General features: G+C 46.9%; 1 protein-coding gene across 1 annotated transcript in view; it reads right to left on the bottom strand.

Moving 5' to 3' along the window:
• Nucleotides 1-4,263: 4,263 nt before the first annotated feature.
• GLI2 (GLI family zinc finger 2) overlaps nucleotides 4,264-25,612 on the bottom strand; it is a 193,143-nt gene continuing 171,794 nt past the window's right edge. The window contains exons 10-14 of the mRNA XM_027678946.1: nucleotides 22,175-22,324; nucleotides 18,605-18,769; nucleotides 13,901-14,182; nucleotides 10,480-10,816; nucleotides 4,264-9,420 (exon numbers count right to left, since the gene is read on the bottom strand). Of these exons, the coding sequence (XP_027534747.1) occupies nucleotides 7,064-9,420; nucleotides 10,480-10,816; nucleotides 13,901-14,182; nucleotides 18,605-18,769; nucleotides 22,175-22,324 (3,291 nt within the window). The 3' untranslated portion in view covers nucleotides 4,264-7,063. The remainder of the gene's footprint in view (nucleotides 9,421-10,479; nucleotides 10,817-13,900; nucleotides 14,183-18,604; nucleotides 18,770-22,174; nucleotides 22,325-25,612) is intronic.

The following is a 25,612-nucleotide window of genomic DNA, read 5'->3' as shown; positions in this document are numbered from 1 at the left end:
CAGTTGGGAAATGGGCCCAATAAAGCCACCTGGAGATTACCAAGTTCTTGCTGTACAGTAACAGTGGGCAGAAAGGGAGAAGCACGTTTGTTTCTTGCAGCTTGGCTGAGCCACAGAGCCTGGGAGTGCCTTTGCTCCCAGGTCTGCAGCCAAGGGCAGGATGCTGGTGCTGCCAAAGGGTGGGGCAGCCCACCTACAGACTCTAGGCCCCGGGCTGCTTCGCCTTTCCAAGCTTTCTGCGAATCCGTCCCAGCTGTGTTCCTCGGTTGCTGTCACTGCCACGGTCGTTTCCATCTGAGCAGGTGGCTGAAGCCCCCCAAGTGCTGCGTGACTGCTGTGCCACCATCACACTGCTCTTTCAGGTGATGGTTGCTTGCACGACTGCTCAACCAAGCAGCGGGCAAAAGAGGTAACAAAGTTAAAAATGCTGCATTTGTTCCAGAAGCTGTGAAGCTCTACAGATCTACTCTTCAAAAACAGATCTCTCTTATACCCTCATAAGCTTCACTTCGTTTTGTTTTTGTCATGGCCAGTAACTGTCGAGGACCAAGAATGGGAATGGGAACGATTCCGGAAATGGAAAAATATGTACAGCGATTGAACGGACTTTATGATTCGGACTTTATAGTTGTTGTGCATGTACACATTGTGTGTTTCCCCAGAATTTGTATCTTCTGGGCACGTCCCAGCCCGCTCACCTCCCTGCTCCTCGGTCTTCTCTGACGATTGGCTGGAGAAGCTGCAGCAGGAGACAGTCCCCATTCGCCCTTTCCTCCCCTGGTCCCTCCTGCGCTCCTCCCCCTTTTGCCCGTGGCCCTATCCTGGTTTGTCCCCCCGCCTGTCTGTCTCCTGCTCCGCCCTATGTTCTGGCCCTTTCCCTCCGGATAAAAACCCCGCGTGCGCGCTGGAATAAACATTCTACCTGCACCCCACCTTTGTGTCTCAGATCTGTGCTGTGTCGCGGCCCCGTTCCCCTCCCCCCTTTCGGACGGCGGCAAGTAACTCCTCACGGCCCCTGGAACTCCCAGATGGGAGACACGCTGGGAGACATAAAGCCGTGAAGAAAATTAGCCCTGCTCTGTCCAAAGTTTTGCTTCCTTCCCTGCTACTCTCCTCATTTCATTTGATCTATTTTAACCACTACTACCACACTGTAGCACGAACATTGGTGCTTTGGCCAACATCCAGCTGTGAAATGTGTGCTCTTCTGCATGATTCACTCTGCAGGTGTCAGGAAAGCTGTTCCTCATGCTCCTGAGTCAAAAAATGCAACTGTCTGTCTGTAAAAGCCTGGCAGAGAGGACGTTTGTATGGGCAGAGCACTCTGGGGTCCTTCTCAAAGAGGAACAGAAAAGATACAGTGACAGGGGAGAGAGAAGGCACTTGTGAAGGTCGTCTTTATCTATATGATTTCTGTACAGTGAATGAAGAGAGAAAGGGAGAGAGTCCTTTAGAAGATGCTCAGAGGATCAGACCAAGCTGCTTCTTCAAAGTCCTTCCTTAAACATCCTTTCTCTACGAAGACTAGCTTGGGCTGTACTTAATAAGAGTTAAGGCTAGACAGAGCAATATAGACCAAAGACTTAATGTAGCCCCATTCCCTGTTTCTTGGTGTAAGAGCTGCCTTTCATGCTGTGTTGTCATGCCTGTTGCTCCTTGCTGATACCACCCTACAAATCATGGTAAAGGCGTGATGCCAAAACAGCCTCTGACAGACGGAATAGCCACAGAATTTGCTTTTTGGTAAGCAACTGATACATGGAGGGATGTTTCCAGCAAGTCCACTGTACCTGAATGCAGCAGCTCTTTCAAAGTTGACAGCAGGCATGCCACCATGCCCCCTACATATCTGCCTGACAGGTCAGTGCAGGAAAAATGGAAATAGGGAGGGAAAAGGACCTGTGTAATGAATCAGAGGTGCTGGTACAATTGGAGGAAGCTACAGTAGTCACAAACCTTCAGCATATGTGAAAACATTGCTTTGTTCTTTTTTTAATTTTATTTTTACACCAAACATATTTAATATAGCCATTTCAAGTTTTACATGAAGCATAAATCAAATAGAAATAAGTGTATTGGCCACAACATAGGTTGTTTTGTAGCTTCTAAATTTCTTAAGTGTTAGGTCATTTTACTTACAAGTTAAATAGCTGTCTGCAAGAGGCCTTGCTTGGTCATAAATTGTCCTTCCAATATTATAAAACACACCATTTATTTACAACACGTAGGCTCTTCCAAGTAGATCCAACAGCTCGTAAAGAACAAGAGCTCCTATGTCATCCCTACTGAGACCACTGCAATAAAGAGCTGTCGGAATGACTCCGTATTCAGTAAGTGCAATCAGATCCAGCAACAGTAGCTTTTATGGGCTTTTTCTCCCCTCCAGGAAAACCTGAGATATTAGTGCAATATTAAAGAGCTGTGATGGCTTTACCCAGACTGGGATCTTACTCCTCCTATGCTCCCACTGGTTTTGGGAGTGGAGTGAAGTTAACACCCACCAAAGAAGGTCAGAATCAGACCTGGTAGGACGGTTTGCTTTCATAAGGGATATGATTGATTAAAAAGAAGGTTAATTGAATATTACGCAGCTGCCACAGAAGTATAAACTCCAAGCTCTGGCTTCTAAACATTTGTTGCAGAAGGGTTATTACCTGCTTACAATTGGAGCAATGAGCCTTTCGATCCTTGTTTATTCCAGAATGGTGAAGCAGCAAAAATGCACATGCTGGTACATGACCTCAGGTCGGCTCCTCGGAAATCTTAGCCCAGTTTAAGTAATAAATATGTTCTCACAAAGGCAGAGGTGTGCCCTGATTGAACTCTAAAGTGAAACACCAGCTAAAAGCAGCATTTGATTTAGATTAGAAAACCCACTTAAAGTGTTTGAAGTAGAAAAGCAGTAGGAGCTGATCTGAGTCTCCAAAGCCTTTTGCCAACAGAAAAGCTCAGAACAATTTCCTTTTAATAATATTAATGCATTTTTTTATTGTGATTTCTGTAATTTTTGGACAGTACAGAGGGGCGTGGTATTTATCCAGTGAATTTACAGACTAACAGGATCACTAACACATTCAATGACTCGACCTCAGATCATGCTGAGGGTGACTAGATCTGCATAAGAGATTCACAGCAGCATGGGATTCACCTCACCCACCGGAGAAGGTAAATAAGCTGGCTACTGGGGGTCTCTCTGTAATCAATGAGGAGAGTGACACGTCTTCCAAAGGAAAGTCACCGTATCCTACATGTCTAAACCAGAAAAGATTAATTTCCCAAGAGGGATATGCCAATCTCTTGCTGTGGACCATGAAGGAACCCTCATAATAGGGTAAGGATTCGTCCCAAATGTACCTGATTCTTGCATCCAGCTCAGCAGGGATCCTGCACAGAGGAAAAGGAGTGCATCCCTTTCAGTTGCTTCTGCATGAAACTGCTTGTTCATTTGCATCAAGTGTGATTCACTGCACAGCTGCTTTGCCCAACAACTGACTTCCATTCCAAAGTGACTGCTGTGCCCATAAGGATCACCTGTGAACAGTCTCCTCAACCTCCCTTTAAGCTCTAGCCCAGTCCACACCAACCCACCCGTACAAAATCAAGTTGCAAATCAGTCTCTTGAGCAGCTGAGCTAGCTCTTGCTGCAGCCAAATTAAATCTTTCTCATCAGTGCGCTGGATGAGGCTCTAACTGGATCCCGACTGATGTATCTGTTGCTCACCATATCACTGCTTCCCATCACATACATAATGCACAGATTAATTTCTCCTTTCTCCAAACCCAGTATTCAATTTGTCACTGTCATGGCCCATCACAGTTCTGCTGATCTGTCCTATTTCTGTCTCCTTTTGGACACTGACCAAGACAGTCAACAAGCCATTTTTACTGTAAATCTTCTAGTTGCCAAATTTCTGCAGTCCTTGCTCTGAACTCCTCTCCTGTGCTGTCCCTGCTACACTGATATTTTCCTTCAAATCACCTCTACCAAGAGGCCAGTGAAAAGCACCTGGGCAGCAGGAATGTGCTGGCAACACACCCTGGCCTTGCTGCCTCTCTTCCTGCCACCTCAATCTCATTGTTGACTGGAAGCTCTTCAAGGCAAGACCATTGCACATCTGTGCTGTGACACACCAGGCCTGTCCAGTTGCTCACCAGCTGTTTCTAAGCAACCACCAGAGTCCAACTGACTGTGTTGGTGTGGCAATGACAGATCAAGACCAACCACCATTACCAATAAAAAGAAATAACAGCAGACACAATGAATTATGAAAAAAAATTACTTTTTAATGTACAAAAGGTTTATATACAGGTTCAGCATGTTACCTCCATTCTTATGATGTAGAAAACAGCTAAAAATGTTCTTAAGATATAAATTTGACAGAACAATTCACCTACAGTACTTTTAGTAATGATGTCTTCTATACATAATATATACAGTGCTGGAATGGTTATTATAATACTTTTTCTGTAAATGAAGGAAGACCACCACTGGAAAGTCCAAAAAATCTCAAGTCATTGGAGATTTGGTTTTACTTTTGTATTTGAACTTTTGCTAATGAGATATCTGTGAGGAGGGACTCAGTAGCCACCGTTGCCCTATACAGCTGTTAAAAAAATCAAATTAGCAGTTGAAGGACACACGAAAGCCTGATCCATCTCAGCATAAGGGATGCCCAGTTGTACTCCAAGCATCCAGGACAACACACAGTGTCCTAAAACATTTACTGCCCTCTTTCCATAAATGCAAAGGCAAGGGCAAGGTCAGTAACTGCAGGAGAATATATACAGCAGACTATAAAATAATCCCTTTAAACACAACTTTCATAGGAGACACAAATAAACAGCCAGGCACCTTGCTTTGCTTCCCTGTCCTCATGCACCCTGGACATCAGCAGCAGTCACTGAGGGGTGAAGGGCGGTGGTGAGAGCATCCTGTGTGTACCCTCTGCATTTGGGTTGAGGAGGGGTGAGAATGCAGGATGCTGAGAAGTATCTCCCTGCACCAGCCATACCCAGGGCTACCAATCCACCACTGCCAAGCATGGCTGCCAGATACACTGCTGTGTATCTGATAACGCAAAGTTTGCCTGGAGGTGGCACGTGGCATTGTCATGTCAGCCCCTGGTCACGGTGGGAAGAGTGATCCTGACATCCATTTGTGCAAAAGAAAAGACACCAGAAAGCACCTTTATGTGGCTGTCCTGGTCCTGTGCAGGGGACGGAATCAGATGCAAGTGAGAACATCACACTGATGTGATGGGGAGATGGGAAAGAAAGAGTGAAGCTCTGCAGCTGCTCGCCCAGTCAAACTGTAAGAACCTTGGGGGGATGTTACAATTGTTCCCTGCCCTTCAACATATGGGATACAAAGTATTTGAGGCTATGAGAGCAGGAAGAGAAACGTTGTCCTTGTCCAATGCAGTCAGAAGTTAAACAAGGCCTCCTCCCAAGTACATGCACCCCATTGCTTCTACCCTTTTGTCTAATGACAGTAAAAATAAATAATGCAACTAAGATTAACTTCAGTGCCAGGTGAGACCATCCTGGAAACAGCTGATGATTATTACAAGCAGTTATATTTTGGTGGAGGATTTGGCTTTAGGAGGCCTTGCTCCTCCCATCTCTTCCCCAAGGACACTTCCAAGAGATTCTCACTGACCAAGCTACTATTCTGACTCAAAGACCTGTTTTGAGACTATCCAGATGTATGTCTACACTGTAGGCTGCAGGTGCAGTCTACTAGTCAAATGAACAACCCAGGTTGACCATGGTGTATTTTTTGGATACAGCAGCTCTTTTCATGCTGTAGAACATGTTAATATAGCACTGGGTGCATGCCAACAAGCCTGCTTGTGGGGAAGGGTGTATTAGCTCATGCTTGGCTCCACATCAGTGCAGCCACGTGCCTGTTGTGTGCATGGAGCCCAGGTAGAGCCCTGCACTGAGTACATCACACAGACGAACCCTGACCAGATAAATCAGCTCCCCCAGTGCCGCCACATTGGGCTGACACAATCACAAAATTCTCTCCATCACCATCACTTGTTTATGTGAGCGCCTCAGCATGCAAAACCCAACAGAGAACGAAGCTGTTGCAAAGCTGCACAGGGATACAGTGATGTGTGCTCCAGGACATTAAAGATGCATGTGGGGCCCTCGCAGAAAGTCACTGTGCTCAGAAGGTGTAAAAGTTATGCATGTGTGTCAGTCCGCATGCCAGAGCCTTCCTGCCACGGGGGATTATTTCCCAGTGATTGCTGTTCCCAGGCCTTTGCTCCACTCTGCACATGATATAAACCACGTTGTAAACACATCTGATCAAAGTGTGCATTCACCTTTTATGTGTCTCATCAATGTGTCTTTCCAATGTTTTCTCAGAAACACCACTATGTTTTTATAAATGTACATTTTATATACGCTTCTGGCAATACACTATATTTGATTTTTAAAGGAAGAGAGGCCTTGGCTACTTAACAAGAAAGCATGGTAAGGCACTTTGCTGAGAAGCCGTTTGGAATCGTCGCTCTTTGCAAGGTACAAAGGCATTTATGGTATAAAACAATACTGCTGGCAGAGGGCTTGTTTGGAGACGTAACTAAACCCTACTCTCATCAGAGCAGAATACATAGTATGGCTTTTATTCTAATCAAAACTGCAATCTCCCATTTCTTTCTGGGGCAGGTTGAAAATGGAATTTTTTTGCAAATGTAACTAATGGAAAACGATGGGGAGAGCTATTTACAGGGCTTCTGGGAAGGGAGGGTTTCATTTCTAACCATCCTCATGCTGTTTCCTAGCTTGGTGGTGATACCATTCAGTGCTCTGGGAAACCAAGTCAAAAAAATATACTAGAGGTGCACCCCTGTGGTGCTGAACTGCCTAGATATAGTTTACATAATTCTGTACAAAGACTTTTTAAAATTTTTGTTTTGAATCCCTTTAATGCATTTAGTACTTATAAAAAAACCCTACTCTATTGAAACAGATTATTTTTGAAAAGCACATTCATAAAACTGTTTCACGCAGAGCTCCTTGGATAGCACTAAGGCCTTGTGCTTCACTGTTATGACATCATGTTTAGAAATTTACTCTCTTCCGCCAGCGTGGTTAGCATGGAGCTCATATCACCTATTGCCATATTGCTTATCCCTGCAGGTATGCTGGGCAGTGTCAGAGAGTTTCGTGGAGTCGTCAGGCGAGAGGAGTTCTGGGAGAGGTTCTGCAGGATGCTGGGGCTCAGGGTTCCCGACATCAGGCTCGAATGGTCCCCATCATCCATGATGGCATCAAAATCTATCTGGGGCGGCTCAAGACCTTGAGAGTCCACTGTGCTGGACACCTGGTTTGCACCCGGGGAAGGCAGAGCAGCTGGCTTGCTGTTCAGTGTGCACTGCTGCTGCCTGACCCGGCAGTCTGCGTGATTATCGAAGCTGCTGTTCTGTTCATACATGTGGATTTGACCGTAATAGTACATCAAATTGTTCTCCCTCGTGCCCTCAGCGCACTGCTGGGCAGGTGCTAGCAACATGTCACTGGTTCTCTTATGCATGGCCTCTGTTGTCTCCTGGCCTGGGCTGGTGGTGTTTGTAGGATGGGGAGTTCTCATGTACCCCAGCTGCTGGACAGTGCGGAGGCCTCGGGGTCTGCTGCCTGGGTTCGGCTCGGGTGGAGGACGAGGCTGCATCATACCAGGTGGATACGCCTGAGCAGCTGAACCCATCATGCTCTGCTGAGGCTCAAAGTTGGGCTGATTGGAGGCCATGATGGGCTGATGGAAGGTCTCTTGAGCCATGGGGAAGTTCAGGTGGCTTGGCTGAGATGAGTAATTCTGCTGACTTGGTTCATGCATGACCTGTCCCAGCACTGGGCGCTCACTGTTGCTCCTGACCATCAAAGAAGGGTCGGTCGTCATGTCCATTTGCTGAGGGTGAAGGTGGGGTCCAGACTTTGCTGCCATGTTGCTACAATTAGGAGAGATCTGATTTGGGTTGCCACTGATTGCACTGGGACTCAGCATCTGATGAGGTTGGTTATACCCTGTGTGCAAGCCCATATCAGGGTTCATACCGGGGCCTAGGCTCATCGGCTGCTGCCGCAGCTGCATACAGTTTAGCCTCTGCCCATCCATGCTCACATTTCTTTGCATAAAGCTCTGCTGTGTTACATTCATACCGTTGTCTGGCAGCTGCATTTGCTGCTGGTTGTAGTTCTGGTACTGACCAAAGTTCTGCTTCTGCTGCACCACTGCTAAGTTCCCTTGTGAAAACTGCTGCTTCGACTGATTGGACATGATATCAACAGTACCTGAGCTGACTTCATTCCACTGGACAGGCATGTTATTTTTATTCATGTCTGAGGAAGTATCAAAACTCATGGAACACTCTCCCATCATGGGTCCCAAGTGGCTCATGCTTGCCTCAGCCACTGCCATCCTGCGCTGGCTGGGCAAAGCTGGAGGCTGCAGCTTCCCACTTCCCTGGAAGTTCTGCATCTCATTGCTGTACCCCATGGAAGTGCTCTCGGCCGCTGTCCCATTGCTCTGGGATTTGATGTACTGTACCACATCATCCGGCAGCACAATGTCATCATCTCCAATGGGTGCCTCTGTCTCTCCGGACATGGCTTCCATGGCGATGTTTTCACTGATGCTCAGTGGTCGGGGTGAGTAGGTGTGCCGGGGTAGGCTCCCATCTGAGCGCCCGTAGCTCTGGAGACCAAAATTCCTCCTGTCTGTGGGGTGTGGAGGATGGAAGGGGTTCACGCTGTTGGTGCTGTTGAAGCGGTGAACTCGCGGGAGGGCCTGGGGGTCTCCGGCAGGTCTCCTCACTGGGTCGCTTGCCCGTCTCATGCAGTTGCCCTGCACCTCGTGGGGAAATGCTGGAGCTGATGGGTAGCCATAGGTGTTACCATCACTGCAATGCCTGGGGCCTGGTGGGAGGCGGATGGAGGGCAAGGTGGGGTCTGGTCCATCCATAAGTGAGATCCTGTTCTTCAGTGTCATCCTCTCCATGTTCGGCAGGGGGGTCGGAGGAGGGCCCCCTGTGGCAGCAGCATACTTGGCTTTCAGCCTGTAGTGCTGAGCTGGTGTGAGGTTCAGCAGACCTGGCATCCCGCTGCACTGGCTCGCCTCGCTCGACCGGCGGGAGGCGTCTGTCGAAATCGGGTCATAGGAGTCGGCAGAGCTGGTGTTATTGGGACGGTGCCCGAGGTGCGAAGCCTCACTGGAACGGCGGCTGGAGAAGTACGGGGAGATCCCTGATGACCTGCGGCTGACAGTGTAGGCAGAGCTGACGGTGCTTGTTGTACTGTCACGGCGCTCGTTGAGCTGGTTCAGCATTGTAACCTCATTGACAGACAGCTCCATTATTCTGGGATTAGGCAGCGTAGCAGAAGAACCACCACTGTTTTCTAGAACAGAGCCTGAGAGAAAGGTTGCAGGGAAGGAAAAGGTTTAGTTAGCTGAGAAGTTTCACTTGGTAGTGTTCCTGGTGACAGAAAACAGACCCACAAAGCCACCCCCAAATATTTCATGGGAGTGATAGTGAATTTCATTGCTGCTAGTGAATTCAAAGCTTCATCTTCAGCTCTATGTCCATGCAAAAAGAGCAAGAAGGCTGTGGAGAGAAGTTAAGAAGTCCCTGCTGGACAGTCTTTGTAACGTGTATGCCCCAATACTCAGTTGTTGAGGGAATGTCTCCACATGGGCTTCTCTCAGTATGAAAAAAGTAGGACTGCTGTGAACAGTGCCACAGGGACAGCATGTAGCCACAACCACAGCTGCTCTCTGGGACAGATGCACAGCCAGGGATAGGAGGCCGAGAGCCCAAAAGTTCACATTCAAAGTCTCTTCCAAGAGGAACCCGAAAAGCTCCAATATACTAAGCTGTGAGGTCTATTATAACCCAGACACTATGACTTGGGACTTCCTGGCAAAGTTAAGAGGAGGACTGTAGGGATCATAGAGATACTTTTACCAGGAATTGTCAGCCAGTGGGAAACTGGCATATGAAGATGGAGGCAATAGCCAGGATTTCTCGAAGTCACAAAAGGCCTGTCAGAGCAAGATTAGGGAAGGAGGTCTTCTCTGGATTGCTGCTGTGCTCCACTGGTCTCCCAGGAGGCACATTAGCCCTTGGGGGACTGTTATTGCTGACAGAAATGCAAGCAGTCTTGCGGCTGTCACTGGGACAATGAGAACAGCTGTGTCTGGGTCCTGGGCAAGCCCACAAACAAGGACACCAACACCTCTGCCTCCCTTCACAGCTCTGTAGAACTGAGCATCTGGGTTTCTGTTGCACATGACCAGATGGCTGTGTTTACACTCAAGCTGTCCATTTTACCTGACATCTTTATCTAGCAAGGGCTGACTCAGAGGCAACAAAATATGATCCTCATTCCTCCAGGGCAGACTCTTGGTTATGAAACCAGAGTCAAACTCTCGAGTGTTCCTAAAGGACATGTTCCAGGCACAGGGCTTACCGTTTCCTGAGATGGGAGGCAGCTTGGTGTTTCTGGCTTGTGGAGCTGGGCTCACCCATGAGCAGGAATCCTTAACTGTCTTGAGTTTCTCTTTCTTGAGCTGTTCAAGTCGTTGCATTGTCGTCATGTGTTTCCTTAGCTGCAGGCTGACTGCTGAATTACCAGAAGAGACCGTTGAGTCCACAACAGGAGCGTTGTCATCCAACGCCGTCAGATCTCCCAGACTTCCCCCGCTGTGTATGTTCATTTCTACTCCACTGTCATTGTTGTTGGTGCTGTCAAGGGGTGACGGCTCACTGCTGCATGACGACTGGCCACCAGGACTGGACTGACACATCTTGGGGAAGGAAAAGAGGAGAAAAAGTTGGGTAGGTGAAAACATGGATGGAAAGAAATCAGGAGCCCAACATTCCCAGTGTTAGTCCTGGGGCCTAGGAAAGCTCCTGTCCCAGGCTCTCCCCTCTCTTGTTACCCTTCCCTGCTGTAGGATCTCAGCTCTACAAGAAGGCAGGCACCCCTTCCCTGTGAGAGGAGGTCAGGACAGCACCCCACAGCTGGAAAAACTATGGTGGGTTCAACTGGAAGGTGAAGAGAAACCAAATGCTCTTCCTCCAAAAGAGTAAGGATGGATGTTTCTCGAAGAAAAGCAGCATGTTACCTGGTTGTGTAAGGTATATTGCAGCAAACCCTGGCTTATCTAACATGGGAACAAGGCCTAGGTATTTCAGACACCACGTATTTCTGTCTTTAAAACACCCTAACATATAATCAGGTTAGCTGACAAACTTCCCAGCCAGATAAAAACCTGGTTCACTGTTTGCAAACTCCCACTTGCAGATAAGGCAGATAAGCACCATAAATATTTATTTTATTTACATTAGGAATTGCTTTCACATTGAGTAGTTTCTTTGCAGCAGACACTATACAGTCTGAACTTGCTCTGAGGTAGCTACTGCTCCTACCAAACAGGATGCCTGGCTCTCTGCTCCAGGCCCATGCTCCAGCAAAAAATGGGAGTGCTGAAAAGGCAATGTACTCTGCCCTAGGCCAAGGTGGGAATGCAGGGTGCTGCAGTGTTGTACTTTGCTCCATAGCAGACCCCACAGGCAGGTTGACTGGCTCTGATTGCCCATCAATCCAGATGGTAGATTGCAATCCCAGGATTTAATGGCAAGTTGTGATGATCGGAAAAGGCTGGCAAAGGGGATTGTTGGGCACCATGTCCTCCCCCTTTCTGTACTAAAACAAATATCAGCTATCCCTCCCCATTGCCCTGCATGCCTCCACCTCCACCCTGGAGGGGTTAAACGGAGACAGGAGATCTACAGGAGACCATGCTTTATACAGCTATTTTAATACAAAGGATATCTTTGCTCACCTTAGTATCGACTGTCCTTAGGAAGGTAGAGTAAGGAAGGGTAAGTGGGAATAAAGAACAGGTTGTTAGGACAAAGACATCATTAACAAAAAAGGCCATGTTAGTAAAAGGAGGAAGATGGAAATGCAGAATACAGTACAAATGGCCAACATTTCCCCCACTCCGATACCCCATCTTCCCTGCCTTCCCTCTTTGGGGGCCCAGATAAAAATCCCTAGAAGAGACTTTTCACCTGTTTCCATGGGTTTGGGGTGAGACCCAAAGATGGGTCAAAACAAGGGGCCTGGGAGTGATGGGAACCAGTGAGGCATCTCACCCCTCCCACCACCCCGACCTTAACCAGGAAACAGGAGTTGGATGTGGGCCCACCAGATCAGACACCACCTGTTAGATGTGCACAAGTGAAGTATCCAGTGCTGGGTAGGGACAGTGAAAAGAAACATCTGACCCATAGCCCTGCTGCCAGCAAGATGGCTTGGCTGGAACCCTGGGAGCACAGAGCATTAGGAAAACAACCCCATACTTTCAGGAGAAACAGGGTGGGGACCTGTCATTGTGTTCGTGTTTTCATAGGAGAAAACCATCAAAACATACAGAAGAAGAGTATTGGAGAGAGGTCATTCTGTCCAGTGGTTCTCACACTCAGCTTTTGTAATGTAATAGAGTCTCATCACAGTAAACTGTTTCTTTAGTCAATTAGAGACACTTTGGATGTGAAAATACTCAATTTTTTCCTAACTGAAAAAATGCTGCTCATTAGTAATTTGTTCAACAACACATCCCCTAACTCTTTTGAGAAAATCTTTGTGGCTCCAGGGCATGTTTTTTTTCATAGCAATAACAATCTTTTAGCCTGGATTCAAATCAAGAAAAAATATATTTTGGAGCTCAAAGTCTTTTCAGCTCTAGTGAGAAGTCTGGAGAATATAGGAACACTCCTCTGCAGGTGAAGGTCTTTTCTGCTGTATCCAGCCCATACCCTGTCCCACTCTGAGCTGGTGCAGCAGATCAGAACTTTGGGTTCAAAGGTGAAAAGAAACATCAAAAGTGGTTTCTGTGTTGCAACACTCCATCTCCTTCACCAGGTTTGGGCTACCTGTATGGGATGGAAGAGGCTTGAATGTGTTTGAACTCAACACTTTACACAGTAGTGGAGCTGCTGTAATGGCCAGAAGGCTGATAAATGGTCTTTGGTTCAGCTGGTGGCCACTCTTGGGGCTGTAAAGCATGATTACAGTTGGCTGAAAGCCTGTACTATGTGGGCCACAGTGTTGCTCCCATGTCTATTCCTACTTTATCTCCCCTGCCCCATCATCCCACTACAATCTTCTGTGGCAGCTGGGAGCCATGTACTGACCTTGTGTACTCCTGAGCAATCTGCTCTAGCCAACCCTGACTGATCAGGAAGGTTGGACCACATGATCTCAAGATCCCTGCCAACTCCAGCGATTTTGTGCTTCTGTGTATAGTGGACAGAACCAAGGAATTGAACTTGCTTTAAGATACCCAACAAAAACAAAACAACTACTTTTATCCCTACTGGCTTCTCAAGACAGCCTACAACAGAGTTGAGCCAGCAAAACTGCTGTGCAGCAGCAGCAGCCTGGAAAGAAAAACAGTGAAGGGTATAGGGAGGAGGAGAAAAGAGACTGCTTAAACCAGGACCTCTGCTTCAAGAAGTGTTCAGATAGATGATCAATCTGTGCCCTAATGGCTGTTGCTCAATTTAAACTGGTGAGGTAGGTAGAGCTCATTTGACCACAACACTTGAGTTTTATCCACTTTCACAGCACAGGAAGGCCAAGCTCAGCACTGGGCATCATACGGCCCCCATGACTACGAGGGCAGGAATTTGTGACGCTGGGTAGGAAGGTGCAAAATGTACTGGACTGTGCCCTGACCTGCAGCTTCATTTCTGGACTTGAACAGGAATGGTGAAGGGCACCTACCCAGAGACATAAATGGCATACAAATGCTTCATGCCCCCATTGCACCAGAGAGATTTGGGACCATGTCATTTCTGCCAAGAGCAACTGCTCTTACCACAGAATTCTCCGTTTTTATTGTTTTGACTTGTAAGCAATCCTCCATGCTCCTCGTGGTGCTGTTGGCCTCAGGGCTCTCCTCTGACACCTTGCTGCTCTGCTTGGCGCTCGCCTCATTGTCCCCATTTTCCTTGAGCGGAGGTGGCCTTGGGTGAACATCGTTGCGTTGCTTCTTTGTGACATGAGCGTCAGGTCCGTGCACTGTCTTGACGTGTTTCCTGAGGGAACTGGGGTCCGTGTACCGCTTCGTGCAGCCAGGGATCTTACAGACGTAGGGTTTCTGTCAATACAAGCAAATCTTGGGTTATATTTAGAATAAGCCCAAATATTCCAGGTACAGTGTATGGGCCAAGAAAATACAATGAGCATAGCAGCAGGCAGCAGCAAAATGTGGAGCATCTGCTCCACAGGATTCTCTAAGACTGCGATATTGAAGATGTGATATATGGGCTGCTGCTGATCCACACAGACTTGGCCAGCTATTTCATGTTGGCTAAACTTCTTGTTTTCATGTTCTGGATTAAAGGACAGCTAAGAAATCATGAAATATTTTCCCTAATATTACTTTCCTATGTATGTATTTGCTTGGGTGGCCACAGGAATGTTTCCTGATTAAGGATGGGAGGGAGGTGATGTAGGGGAGTAGGTATAACACATTCTCTCTGCTAAGGTGGGGTCTACACCAAGAAAATGTCTGAAACCTTTTTTTCTGGCTGATGGAATTCCAGTGAATCCAAGCCAGACTGGATTCATCCTACTCAATCTATCATACCACTCCAGCACCTGTCACCTTGAAATCTGTTATTGTGCAAAACAAACCACAGGCATGCAATGTTTTTTTCAGACGATAGCACTCTAGTCCTGAATTCATGAATCATTGATTGCCACAGGAAAACAAGGATGAAGCCATCCTTCTGAAAACAGAAGTCAGCAAACAGATACTTTTCTTCTTTTAACTTTTTTCATTTTATTGAATTTCCAATTCCGAAGTGTATTAGCGCTGCAGTTGTTTGAGCTGGTGCTGCTGCGCTGGAAGCTCTGAATTCATCACAAGTTCTGCTTTCAGCCTCACAACTACTCTACGTATTTTTCTGCCAATGCACTGGGATAGGTCCATGAGAAAAACCAAACAGATGTTGTTTGAAGGCTACTCAAAATGACCATTCCTATTCTTTTTTTTAAAATCTGTTTTGTAATTTTGTCCAGGAACTTCAGTGAAAAAATACAAAGGAGCATATATTCTTTGCAGAAAACCAGTGCAATCACTTGAAAAACACTAAAAACCTGTTTTTTATTCAAAAGCATGCGTCCTGACTGATCTTGGCACATCTCTCAAACCAGCTAAATCTTCATCACACCCCACTGAGGTAAATATTTATTATATTTTAAAGCTGGATAAGCCAAAGCACAAAAAGTAAAGTAGTTTGCTTAAAAATCTCATGCAACCTTTTAGACAAGCAGTATAGAAATATTATTGCTGCTATTAAACTATATTCCAAAGAACACAACCCCCACTACACGCGCTAAAAATAATCCCTGTACATAAACAGCTCAAAAATCTTTTAGGCTCAATAGTTCTGATTTTTCAGACCCCAAAAATTAGGGTAATGTAATCACTATTGCTTGGACAGCAGACACTCCACCTAAGGGGATTCAATCATGCTCTTCGTCAGGCCATACATCCTGCAACTGAACTGAGCACAACTGCTGTTTCGTTGGCATGTCTTCATCTGTCCCCTGGGTTATCCAGATTCTGACACCTAATGCAGTGTATGCCCTAGTGAAGTCAACAGTTTAGACCTCTCAGATGCCTCCCTCCTACTCCCATGCACATACAAGGTAATACTCATTAGGGTGGGAGAACTGGAGAATTCCCCAAGCACTAGGTAGAACTGAATTTCTGCATTTTACCCCTGTTCAGCTTGAGTTGCAGAAAATGTCATTCTGAGCCTTTGGCTGGCCATAAACTCATGCCACTCTTTCGTGTATGCACTGGAGAGTGGTCATGGGATGAAAGCCCTTTTCTCAAGAGTAACTTTGAAGGTATCCCCTGAAGGAACTCAAATAGTGACTGAAAATTTAAAATTAAATAGTGTCTATGACATTTCAACAATCAAACAAAAGCCAGTGTGGTAATATATCCCCAGCCTTGAACTTCAGGATGTTTGGACTACACACCTACATCCTGTCACACAATGACAGTGACAAATACAGGGAATGTGGAACTTCCCCCTTAGAGGAGACTTCGATGACTAATCTGAAACTGTGGTGTATTCCAAGTAAACACTGCAAGCAAAGGAAAATATTTAGAAGGTAGCTAGCTAGGAACCACAATAGAGTTACCAATGGGTAATGGGAAATAGTCACAGCCACAAACTTCTGCTTTGCGTTTGTGTGGTTTTGTGAGCCAAGGTCTCAGTGCAGTTTGCTAACCCAGTGGTCATGGCCACAGCTGGATGCAGGACACTCGCCTGGGCCTGCTGCCCAATGTGATGAGCTTTGCCATGAGGGATTCCATCTGTTGCAAAGGATCATGTTATATGTTCCTCAAAAAGAGGGTGTCAAATATATGGCTCAGAGAGCTATTATATGCAGCCTACAGATCTCCCACAAGTCTTGGGGCATGTCTGTACTGCATCAAGGAGGGCTGAACAGCAGTTCAGGAGGGAGCATGATCGCAAAATGTAAGATCGTGCAGTGACATGTAGTTCCCGTGGTAAGGTCAGCTGGTCTGGTACAAATCCTCCACTAGTGGCTGTGCTGTTTCTGCACCTGAGAAGGCTATGGCATCCTCCAGGGGAAGCAACAGCAGAGGATAAAATCCCTATCTGTTACCTGAGTCTTAAATTTGTGTTGTTGAAAGCAACAACACTTGTTGTGCCAAGTGTCAGCATATTAGATCAGGGTCCGCAATAGACATGAAGTTGGATACTCCTGCCCTATGGCCTCCCCTTCTTGCACAAGGGGAACCCAAAAGAACAGACTTTTAAGCATGTCCAAGCTCTGCTCAGATGCAGTGAGGAGTCATCCCAGATCCAGTGCAGCTCCTAATCTGGATCACTTGGAAACTGAACCCACTGGAGAAATTACATTTAATAACACAGCCAAAATGAAAATTCATTATCAGGCTCAACAGACAGGAAACTCTGCCCTGCCTAGGAAGGATCCTGGTAAAGCTCTAGGGACCTGAGCTCAAGTGATCTATGGCCTCACATATCGCTTCGGTGTGCACAAACTGGGCTGTATGAGTCTGTACCCAGCACTCTTGATCCATTCACATGAGAATCTTTAGGAATTGAAGAGAGATGCTAATCTCTTTTAAGGGCAGGAAAAAATGCTGCAGAAATGTGAATCTTCAGGGGCTTGATTCAGTTTATGGGCAAGAATACGAAGAACAGCTTAACACTGTAGAGTTCAGAGCTACAATGAAAGCAACAATGAAAGGGACACTGGATCCAGCACTGGAGAAAGGCAGAGAAAGCATCCAGGACTGGAGAATGAGCAACTTCCAATACTTGAAATGTGAGATTAAACCACAGCTGCCTACCTTTCCAGGGAAGAATTCTTAACATAGAGCAAATGATGTTGTAGTCAAACACCATTTACTGGGAATGCAGGTTGCTGAGCAGACGAAAGGTTGCATGTCTTTTGGTCCCTCCTGGCCTCAAGGTCAGTGTAGCCTTAAAACAACGCCAACTACACAGTGTAAGTGTGGATATGGGTTAATTTTAACCTGTGTCCTGCTGGGGAAGTGGCTTACTGGTGGAGGACAATCCTGATGGTTCATACCCAAACCAATTCAAACAACACCGGGACCCTGGTCATTCACTGGGTCTATCTCAGCATCACACAGCATGGAAGAGCATTCTAGACTTTTGAGTCCTTATTCTGATGCCAACAGAATCTCTGAAACCCACAGCACTTTGGTTATCACTGACTGATAAGCCAGAGATAAAAATACTCCCAACAAGCCCTTTGTAGACACAGCATCACTTCAAAAAGCTGTCAACCGTGGCAACTGCATTCCATTCTCCAATAGTCTATATTTAACTGTTGCAAATTAGGCTATAGACTGAATTCTTCATGGCTGAAAACACTATTAGAACTTTAGAGTGTTGTTTTTTCTTCCCCTGTCAGCTAATTAGTGGTAATATAAATTTCAGTCGTCGGCTGTGGTTGATTGCAACAGACCATCACATGCGTTACAATAAAGGCAATTTCCTCTGCTCCGCAACTACTAATAGTGGGTCTTAATTATCCAAGGTTAACAAAGCATTGCATTGTGCTCTATCATTGTACATCAAACAATGGAGGGAGTATTATTTCCAGAGCATCAGGATCCAAGGTAGCTGTTATATTACTACAAGTCTGCTCCACAGTAATATTAAACACCACATGCACAACTGTACAATACTATCTATGCTATTAAAAATTATAGATTTGGAAAATGCTTGTTTTAATATCCAAAGTCGATTAAAAAGTTTGCATACTTCGACATCTGTTTATGATTTCAAACATGGTTTCATAAATATAAAGCTAATGTGGTCTGGCTCTCCAGCAAAATAAATCCCATTAAAAAATAAGAAAAACCTCTCATTACAGTAGGTTTCTTTTTACATGAGTCCAGTGTGTAAAGTGTATGTTTATTGTCAGCAAAATTTAAAAAAAGCCCTCCGTTGAGCTGCGGTGAGCCCAGGCTTACCTCATTGGAATGCGTCCTGTTCTGGTGCTTGGCTCTGTCTGAGGCATTGGAAAAGGCTTTATTGCAGCCTTCATGTTCACAGACATAGGGTTTTTCTCCAGTGTGGGACCTCAGGTGTGTCTTTAAGTTCTCCAGGCGGGAATAGGCTTTGGAGCAGCCCTCAAACTAAAATAAAAAAAACACAAGAGGAGTGATTAATTAACCAGAAAAATTTGATTTTCCCCCTGCCTAAACCCTTCTCATCTGTTTCTCATTCTTTCTTTTTTTCCTTCCCTTTAAAGGGCTTGTGTTTTAGGGAACAACATCCACTTTGTTGGGAGAATTTGCTTCCCTAGGCAGGCTGAGAGTTTCAGCAGTGAGTCATATTTAAGGTGCTGCTCCTTGTTGGGTACCCACCTGACATTTCAACAAGAGACTCTTTTTTCCAGCAGGGTTAAACACCCCTCCACTCCTCCCAGAGCTCTCTTAGCCCCTCCTGCCACCCCTCTGCAGCTAACATACTGAGAAACAGAGGCCCCCTCCTTCCCACCTAGGGAACTGACAGCTACTCGACAGTTTGACCAGCCTTGCAACTTCACTAGCACCAGCACTGGAAAGGGCAGACCGTTCCCTAACACAAAAGCAGAAATCTAGCAAGCTTTGAAGTTTCCCAAATTACAGCTTGGGTCTACTCTTGGAGGATGCTGTGGTCAGGCTGTCTGACATTACCAGTTTAAAAAACAAGACTCAGTCTTGAAGACAGATGGATTTTTGGATGACAAAACAGGCCAGGAACCTTCCTCCTGGAAGGAAACCAGCTGCCCACACAACGAGAAAGAGCAGCTTGGGAGACGTGGTGAGGTTACGGGTGATGTAAGTCCTGCCACCCTCCACTCTGGCTGGGTTGGAGGCTCCTCCCTCCCTCCCTGCACCTGCCCTGTCCCAGAACGGGAGGATTTCACCTCAAACCAAGTTCAATCCAGATGTGACAGAACTTCACATTGCTCTGAGTCTTGGCCAGTGAAGAAACTGGTGCTATACCAGGACAGGTCATGCTCAGTGTCTGATTTCCCATGGGCAACTGAGTGGTCCTACATGTTCGGAGGTCTGGAAAATGGCAACTGCATGCAATAGCAACAGTACCTGTCTCCTTGTGCTCCACATGTACAGGACTTGCCTGCACTGCAGGGAGTGAGGCAAACATGCAGCCCATGACACCCAGGAAGCATGTGGCCACAGGCTGATCCCATATAACTTTGTTGTGCTGGAACATAAGTATTATTACTTAACCTTCCCTTTAAGGTCTAGCATAGGGACAGTGGACATAAGGCAAACTTGCTCTGCTCTTGAGATATCCAGACCTCTTCAAGGACAGTAGGAACATCCTGCAAGAGCTGATTCCTTCCACAGCTTTGTCAGGGTAGGATGATCCAGTTCCTCTTCCCTAGACAACTTTCATTAGCCCATTTGTCCCATAGAACGTGCCACAACTTTGAGGTAGCACAGTATATCCCTTTCTTCTCTTGCCCTGTGCAAACAATCCTTTGTAACTCAAGTCGCTTACAGTTATTGAAATATATCATTCCTCTTGCTGGAAAACAAAGGGAACTCAGCATGAAGCAACTCATGTGTCCATTCTGGTTTTGCTGGATACTGACACAAAAATGCAGTTATAAAGAGCAAAAGTTCTAAGGCCACATTTTCAAATAAGAGTTTCTCAGCAAAGCAGCCTGTGCATGTTCAAAGCAGTTGTTCCCACTCTTACGTGTGGATTTGATTATGTCAGTGGGAGTTCTGGCTGTCATCTGTTGAAATAATCCTTGACCAAATCCCAGGCTGCAATTGGGCTCATCTGTAGCTTTATGTACACCACAAACTTCTTGTCTGGAACAAACGACACTTTGAAAAATCACTGCCAGACTTGGATAAGGAATGCTCTGCCACAGAGGGGCACCGTCTGCAGAGCTGCCATGTATCCCAGGCATTTGGAAAGAGGTGGTACTCCAGGGAGAGTTGCTGCGACATATTGCACATGGAGGGACTGTAGTTCTTCAGGAGGCAGAGGATGACTTGAGACCCAAATACACACAGCCTTGCCACTGTTTCAGTGTGACACAACTGAAGCTTGAAAGAAGGATTGTGCAGCAGTGTTTTTTCCTGCTCCATCACAGCACTGAAGAGGATGCAGGTCACTGATGCTGTTTGTCTTCCAAGTCCCTCTACCTGCAAGGACGGGGCTAGATTCTCCCTTAGTCCTCACTCTGTAGTGCACTAACAATCAATACTTCTTGATACTTTTAAGGAAGATTGGTAAAGCACTAGACTGGGCAAAGTGCTTTAGAAGATTAAAACAAAGGACATGGCCCTGTGCCCCAGGGGAGCTTATGCTCTAAATTAAATGAACACAGGGCTGGGAGATTGATAAAGGAGTCATGCAGCAAGCAAATCATACATATCCTGATATTTGTAGCAGGAGCTGGGGCACAGCCAGGGAGGGAACAGGGCTGGAAGTAGCTAATGGAGCAGAAGAGCAGGAAGATACAGGAGGAGAGCTTAGACATCTGGTGAGCAGAAAGAGACTCATCCCTGAGACTCTGGGGAGAGGAACAGTGTAATGTTGACAGCAGAGGAGGTATGAAAAGCTGGCAGGAGGAGAAGGCAGAGAGCAGAGGATATCAAAAGACATGGATCACCTTCAGGAGGAAAATGGTCTCAAACATATGAGGAGGAAGATTGTAAACACCTCTCCTTTCCCACCAGCTGACCGCAGCCACTAAACTTCATACCTTGCTTCCCTCTTGTGCCCCCCATCAGGCATCCTGGGCTGCCCTACTTCAGCCAGCAGTGGGGTGGGAGGCTCCAGCTGTGAGGGCAGATATGGGCTTTAATGTCTTGAGGTTGAGCAGGACTAGAGCCCAGCTCTCCCATGTATCCACAGGGCTGAGATACAAAATAGTACCCCAGGCTCTTCCTCAGGCAGTGTTTAACACTAGACAGTGCTGCTGGTATGCAGAAAATCTGGGGACTGGGCTCCTCCTGGGATTTAAGCACAGAGAGTTGACTTCACCTCTGGATTAAGAGAGAAGAAGCAGGAGGTGTTGGCCTAGATCCCCAGGCTGGAAGGAGGCTTGTGTGTATGCCTGGGTATGTGGGTGAGGGAAACTCGCAGTCCCAGAAGCAGTAGTGGGTGATATCAAGTTAGATATGACCAAGGCTAGGTGGTTCCCCACAGTGTGGCATTACTGGATTTTTTTCCTTGATGTAGGCAACTAAGTTGTCTGGATTTCCACCTTAAGTGACTTGTCCTGAGTTGCTTTAGATCTCTCTGGTAGGTCTGAAACCATTTTTTCCAAGGAAATGCAGTTTTGCCCATTAGCATCTCGACCATACTCCTTGACCTCTTGTCCTGTCCCGAGGGCCTAACCTGCAAGTAGCTGTAACCCAGGACTGGCTCTGAGCCGGGTGCCAGTGGGTACCCTGCTAGAGCCCTACTTGAAGCCATGCCTGTGTCTGCACACACATTTCTGTGACCACCAAAGTCCCGCATCCCATTTGCCAAGTGAGATGCACCATATGTCCCTGCCAGCTCACCGTGCACTTGTGTGGCTTCTCTCCTGTGTGCCTTCGCATGTGCACCACCAACATATACTGAGCCTTGAAGGGCTTCTGCTCCCGTGTGCAGTCCTGCCAGCGGCAGACAAACTCCTTCTTCTCCCCATGGATGTGATCATTGTTGATATGCTGGTAGGAGAGAAAAGAAAAGCAGGTCACGCCTGGAAGAGCTGATGCCAGCGAAGCACACACAGTGCTCCAAAAGCCAGATGTTCCCTACCCAGTGCTTGTGGTCAGGCATTGCACCTGGGTGCCAGGTGCACAGATAACACCAGGGACACAGGATCCAACACCGTGGTCTGGTGTGTCCTGCAGAAGGTGCATAGCACTCAGCACACTGGTTCCAAAGCAGCTATAAATGGGAGGTTTGCAAATGCAATGGGGACCCACAGTGCCAGGGAAAGAGGAGCCCTCTCAGTGTCCCCCTCAGCTGCTTGATGTCACCGTTGAGGGAGATGACAGAGTAAGTTTTGTCTCTGCTGAACCCTGCTGTGCTGCATTTATGCAGCTGGGACACTTTCCTAGGGAGCTGCTGGAGGGTGGTGGACAGGAGGAGACAACCCTCGCTTGGGTTTAGTGATCTTAAAGGTCTTTTCCAACCTGAATGATTCTATGTTTCTAAGCCTACTTGCACACTAGCCCATACGCCGGCCCCAAGACATCCACCTGCTGTCCAGCGCTGGTGGCTGGCAGGAAATGACAGCATCTGCGAGCTATGTGCCAGCAAAAGCTCGGCTGCATCAATTACTGCTAATTACTCTGGTCCATGAAATCCTGTGCTGGGGTGTTGAAAAGCCAGACCCAGAATGGTGCCTTCGTCCACCCTGGGAGGAAGAGTCGCTTTTTCCCAGCTCAGGGCAGATGAAGCTCTGCTGAAAATAAGCAGAGCCAGAGACCAGTCTGTCGGCAGCGCTGTTCCCGCGGCGGCCTTGTCTCTCTGAATGGGGTCTCACTGCCAAAAATAATGCCTGTCCTCGCTCCTGTGTTTTCAGTAGACATTCACTGACAGGAAATCCTAAAATAAACCACTTTGGGTTTGGGTTTTGGCTTTTTTTGTGCTGAGATTTTTTCCAGCCCCCGCCTTTGTCCCCCCGGCCAAGGCCAGGCACACATTTTGCAGCTTGGGATGAGATTTTCTCGGGGTGGTGAGGCAATGTGAGGACACAAAAGTACATTAAAACAGAATCATCAGCCTTCTCAGTCCCAGCCAAATCCAGCCTCAGCGTTCTGTGTGTTGTGATCCAATCCTGGGGTCAGGGACCTTCTGCTTGGGGTCCCAGTTCTACTCAGGGACAAGAGGAGGTGTGTGGGGCTCAGCTGGTCTCTCGGGCACTACTGGTAAAAACTGAGAGCCAAAACTGCATGCTGGGAGAGTCGGGGGAGGCTGCATTTGGGAGAGGTTTCGTATGAGTTTGGAGTTCTGCTGCCTATGGTTCTGGTTTTATTACATAGCATCGGTGTGAGATTTTAGCCTCAGATTGTGGAAAACTGGTGAACCTCCCAGGAGACCCATGGACATGCTAAACCATGCCCAGACTAGACTGGGAAGATATGTCTCCAGGCTCTGTTTGTGTGGGAGTCTGACTTGCAACTAAGACTACACAAGGCAGTGCTAGTAGTGAGAGAGAGCACAAGCTTGCCCATTTGGACTTGCTTGGGCCAGACGAAGAACATTTATGGAAAGGGAACTGTAGCCCCCATTCAGGACTATTCACTCACTGTCTGGGCAACATCTGCTTCCCATCACGTGGTGGAGGAGCAGTTGCACAACTCAACCCACTTCAGCTACAGCTCCATGGTCCCCACCTGGCTGGAGGTTTGCCTGGGCTTCTCTCAAACTTCTCTCAAATTGAGTGTGACCTTTGAGGTTGGGAGCAGCAGTAGTGCTTGCAAAAATATATCCTCACTCCTGCAGCTCCCTGTTGACACTCACTTCTCCCACAAGCACACTGTGCTCTGTCTGTGGGCAACAGACCCTGCTCGGCCAGGTACTTTGCTCTGCACACAAACTAGAGTTTTTCCATGCATGATGAGATGCCACCTTCTCAGAAGTTGGCCCACAACATCTGTATTTCATTTCCATGTGTATTTTGGGCATCCCAAATCCACAACCCCACATTGCTAGTAATCATAGTACAGAAGCCTCCATTTTTATAACTGTCCAAATTTAGGATCTTGGATATTTCACTGAATGTTTTTCTTTGGTTTGTTTTCTGGAAACAAATTTTTGCTGAGCTGCCTGGTGCTCTGCACTTTGCTCTGGGCAGAGTCAGTTCTTCTTACAAAAACTGCTGGACAAATGTGAGCTCAGCCCATCTGACAGGGCTGCTGTGGTTTAACCCCAGAAAAGCAACACCCCATGGCATGCAATGTGCAACCCATTAAGCACCTTATCACTCATTTGGCCTTGAAAACCATTTCCAAATCTTCCTATACTCAAGGACTTGTTGCACTGAACCAGTGACTTCTGGTAGAGGTGGGCAGGCACTAGTCTTAGATGGAAGAAGAGCACGTGCCCAAAATTATAATTTAGAGTGTGGTCCTTCTGGGCTAAGATAATGTTTGTCTGCAGAACTTGGGCAAATGGTACTGATGCCTACTTGGTGGCATCTAAACATACGTAAAAAGAAGATATATAAAAAAGGGTGAGAGCAGACACAAGCCCTCAGGAAGAGGGCTACATGTGAGTTGCACATCGGTGGCCCCTGGCAGACTGGGAGCCTGGCTAAGACAAGCAGCAAAAGGCTGAAGGAAAAGGAGAAGGTAGCAGCTCCTGTTGCAAAATTTGCCCAATCCAACACTTAGCTGCAAGCAACAGGCCTAGGGTTGCTAGGTTGGTGAATTCCCTGCAGATATGGGCTGGCTTCATAAAAAGGGCTCACACCAGAGAGCCAAAATAACGACTGGCAGGGTGCTGAGCTGAGGGCAGGATGGGGCTTAGACGAAGGTAATGTCTGATTTCACAGGCACGTGCTCTGAGTATGAGGGATTTGTTGACCCCAGAAGCCAAAGAAAACTGAACGGTGGATTCCCAGATGAAGCAAAGCATACAAAAGGTTCTTGGAATTAATTAGAACTGAAAATCTGATTAATGATTTGGTTTGGGGATCCTTCAGAGAGCAGTTTTGACACTGGTTTGGGGACACCACTGTGATTATGGAAGCACTCTTTCCCAAGTTTTAGAAAATCAACCCACTTTCTGTATTTCAGACTCTGATGGAGACATTGAAACCTGTCTCCAAACTCTAGAGTGCTCTATTTTTGTGTGAGGGATGAGCTGAGTAGGTCAACAGCCTTTAAATGATATGGCCCCACAGGTCATGTCACAGCAGCATAAAAGCCTTTCATGGTCTGGACTAGGACTGGGAACAGCACAGACAATCCCTGACCCAGTGCTGGAGTAGCTACATGGGAAAG

The sequence above is a fragment of the Neopelma chrysocephalum genome, unplaced genomic scaffold (assembly GCF_003984885.1).
Source record: "Neopelma chrysocephalum unplaced genomic scaffold, ASM398488v2 Primary Assembly neopelma1_44, whole genome shotgun sequence".
Lineage (NCBI taxonomy): Eukaryota > Metazoa > Chordata > Aves > Passeriformes > Pipridae > Neopelma > Neopelma chrysocephalum.
Note: the sequence above shows the minus strand (reverse complement) of the source record. Positions and strands in the feature narration are given on the sequence as shown.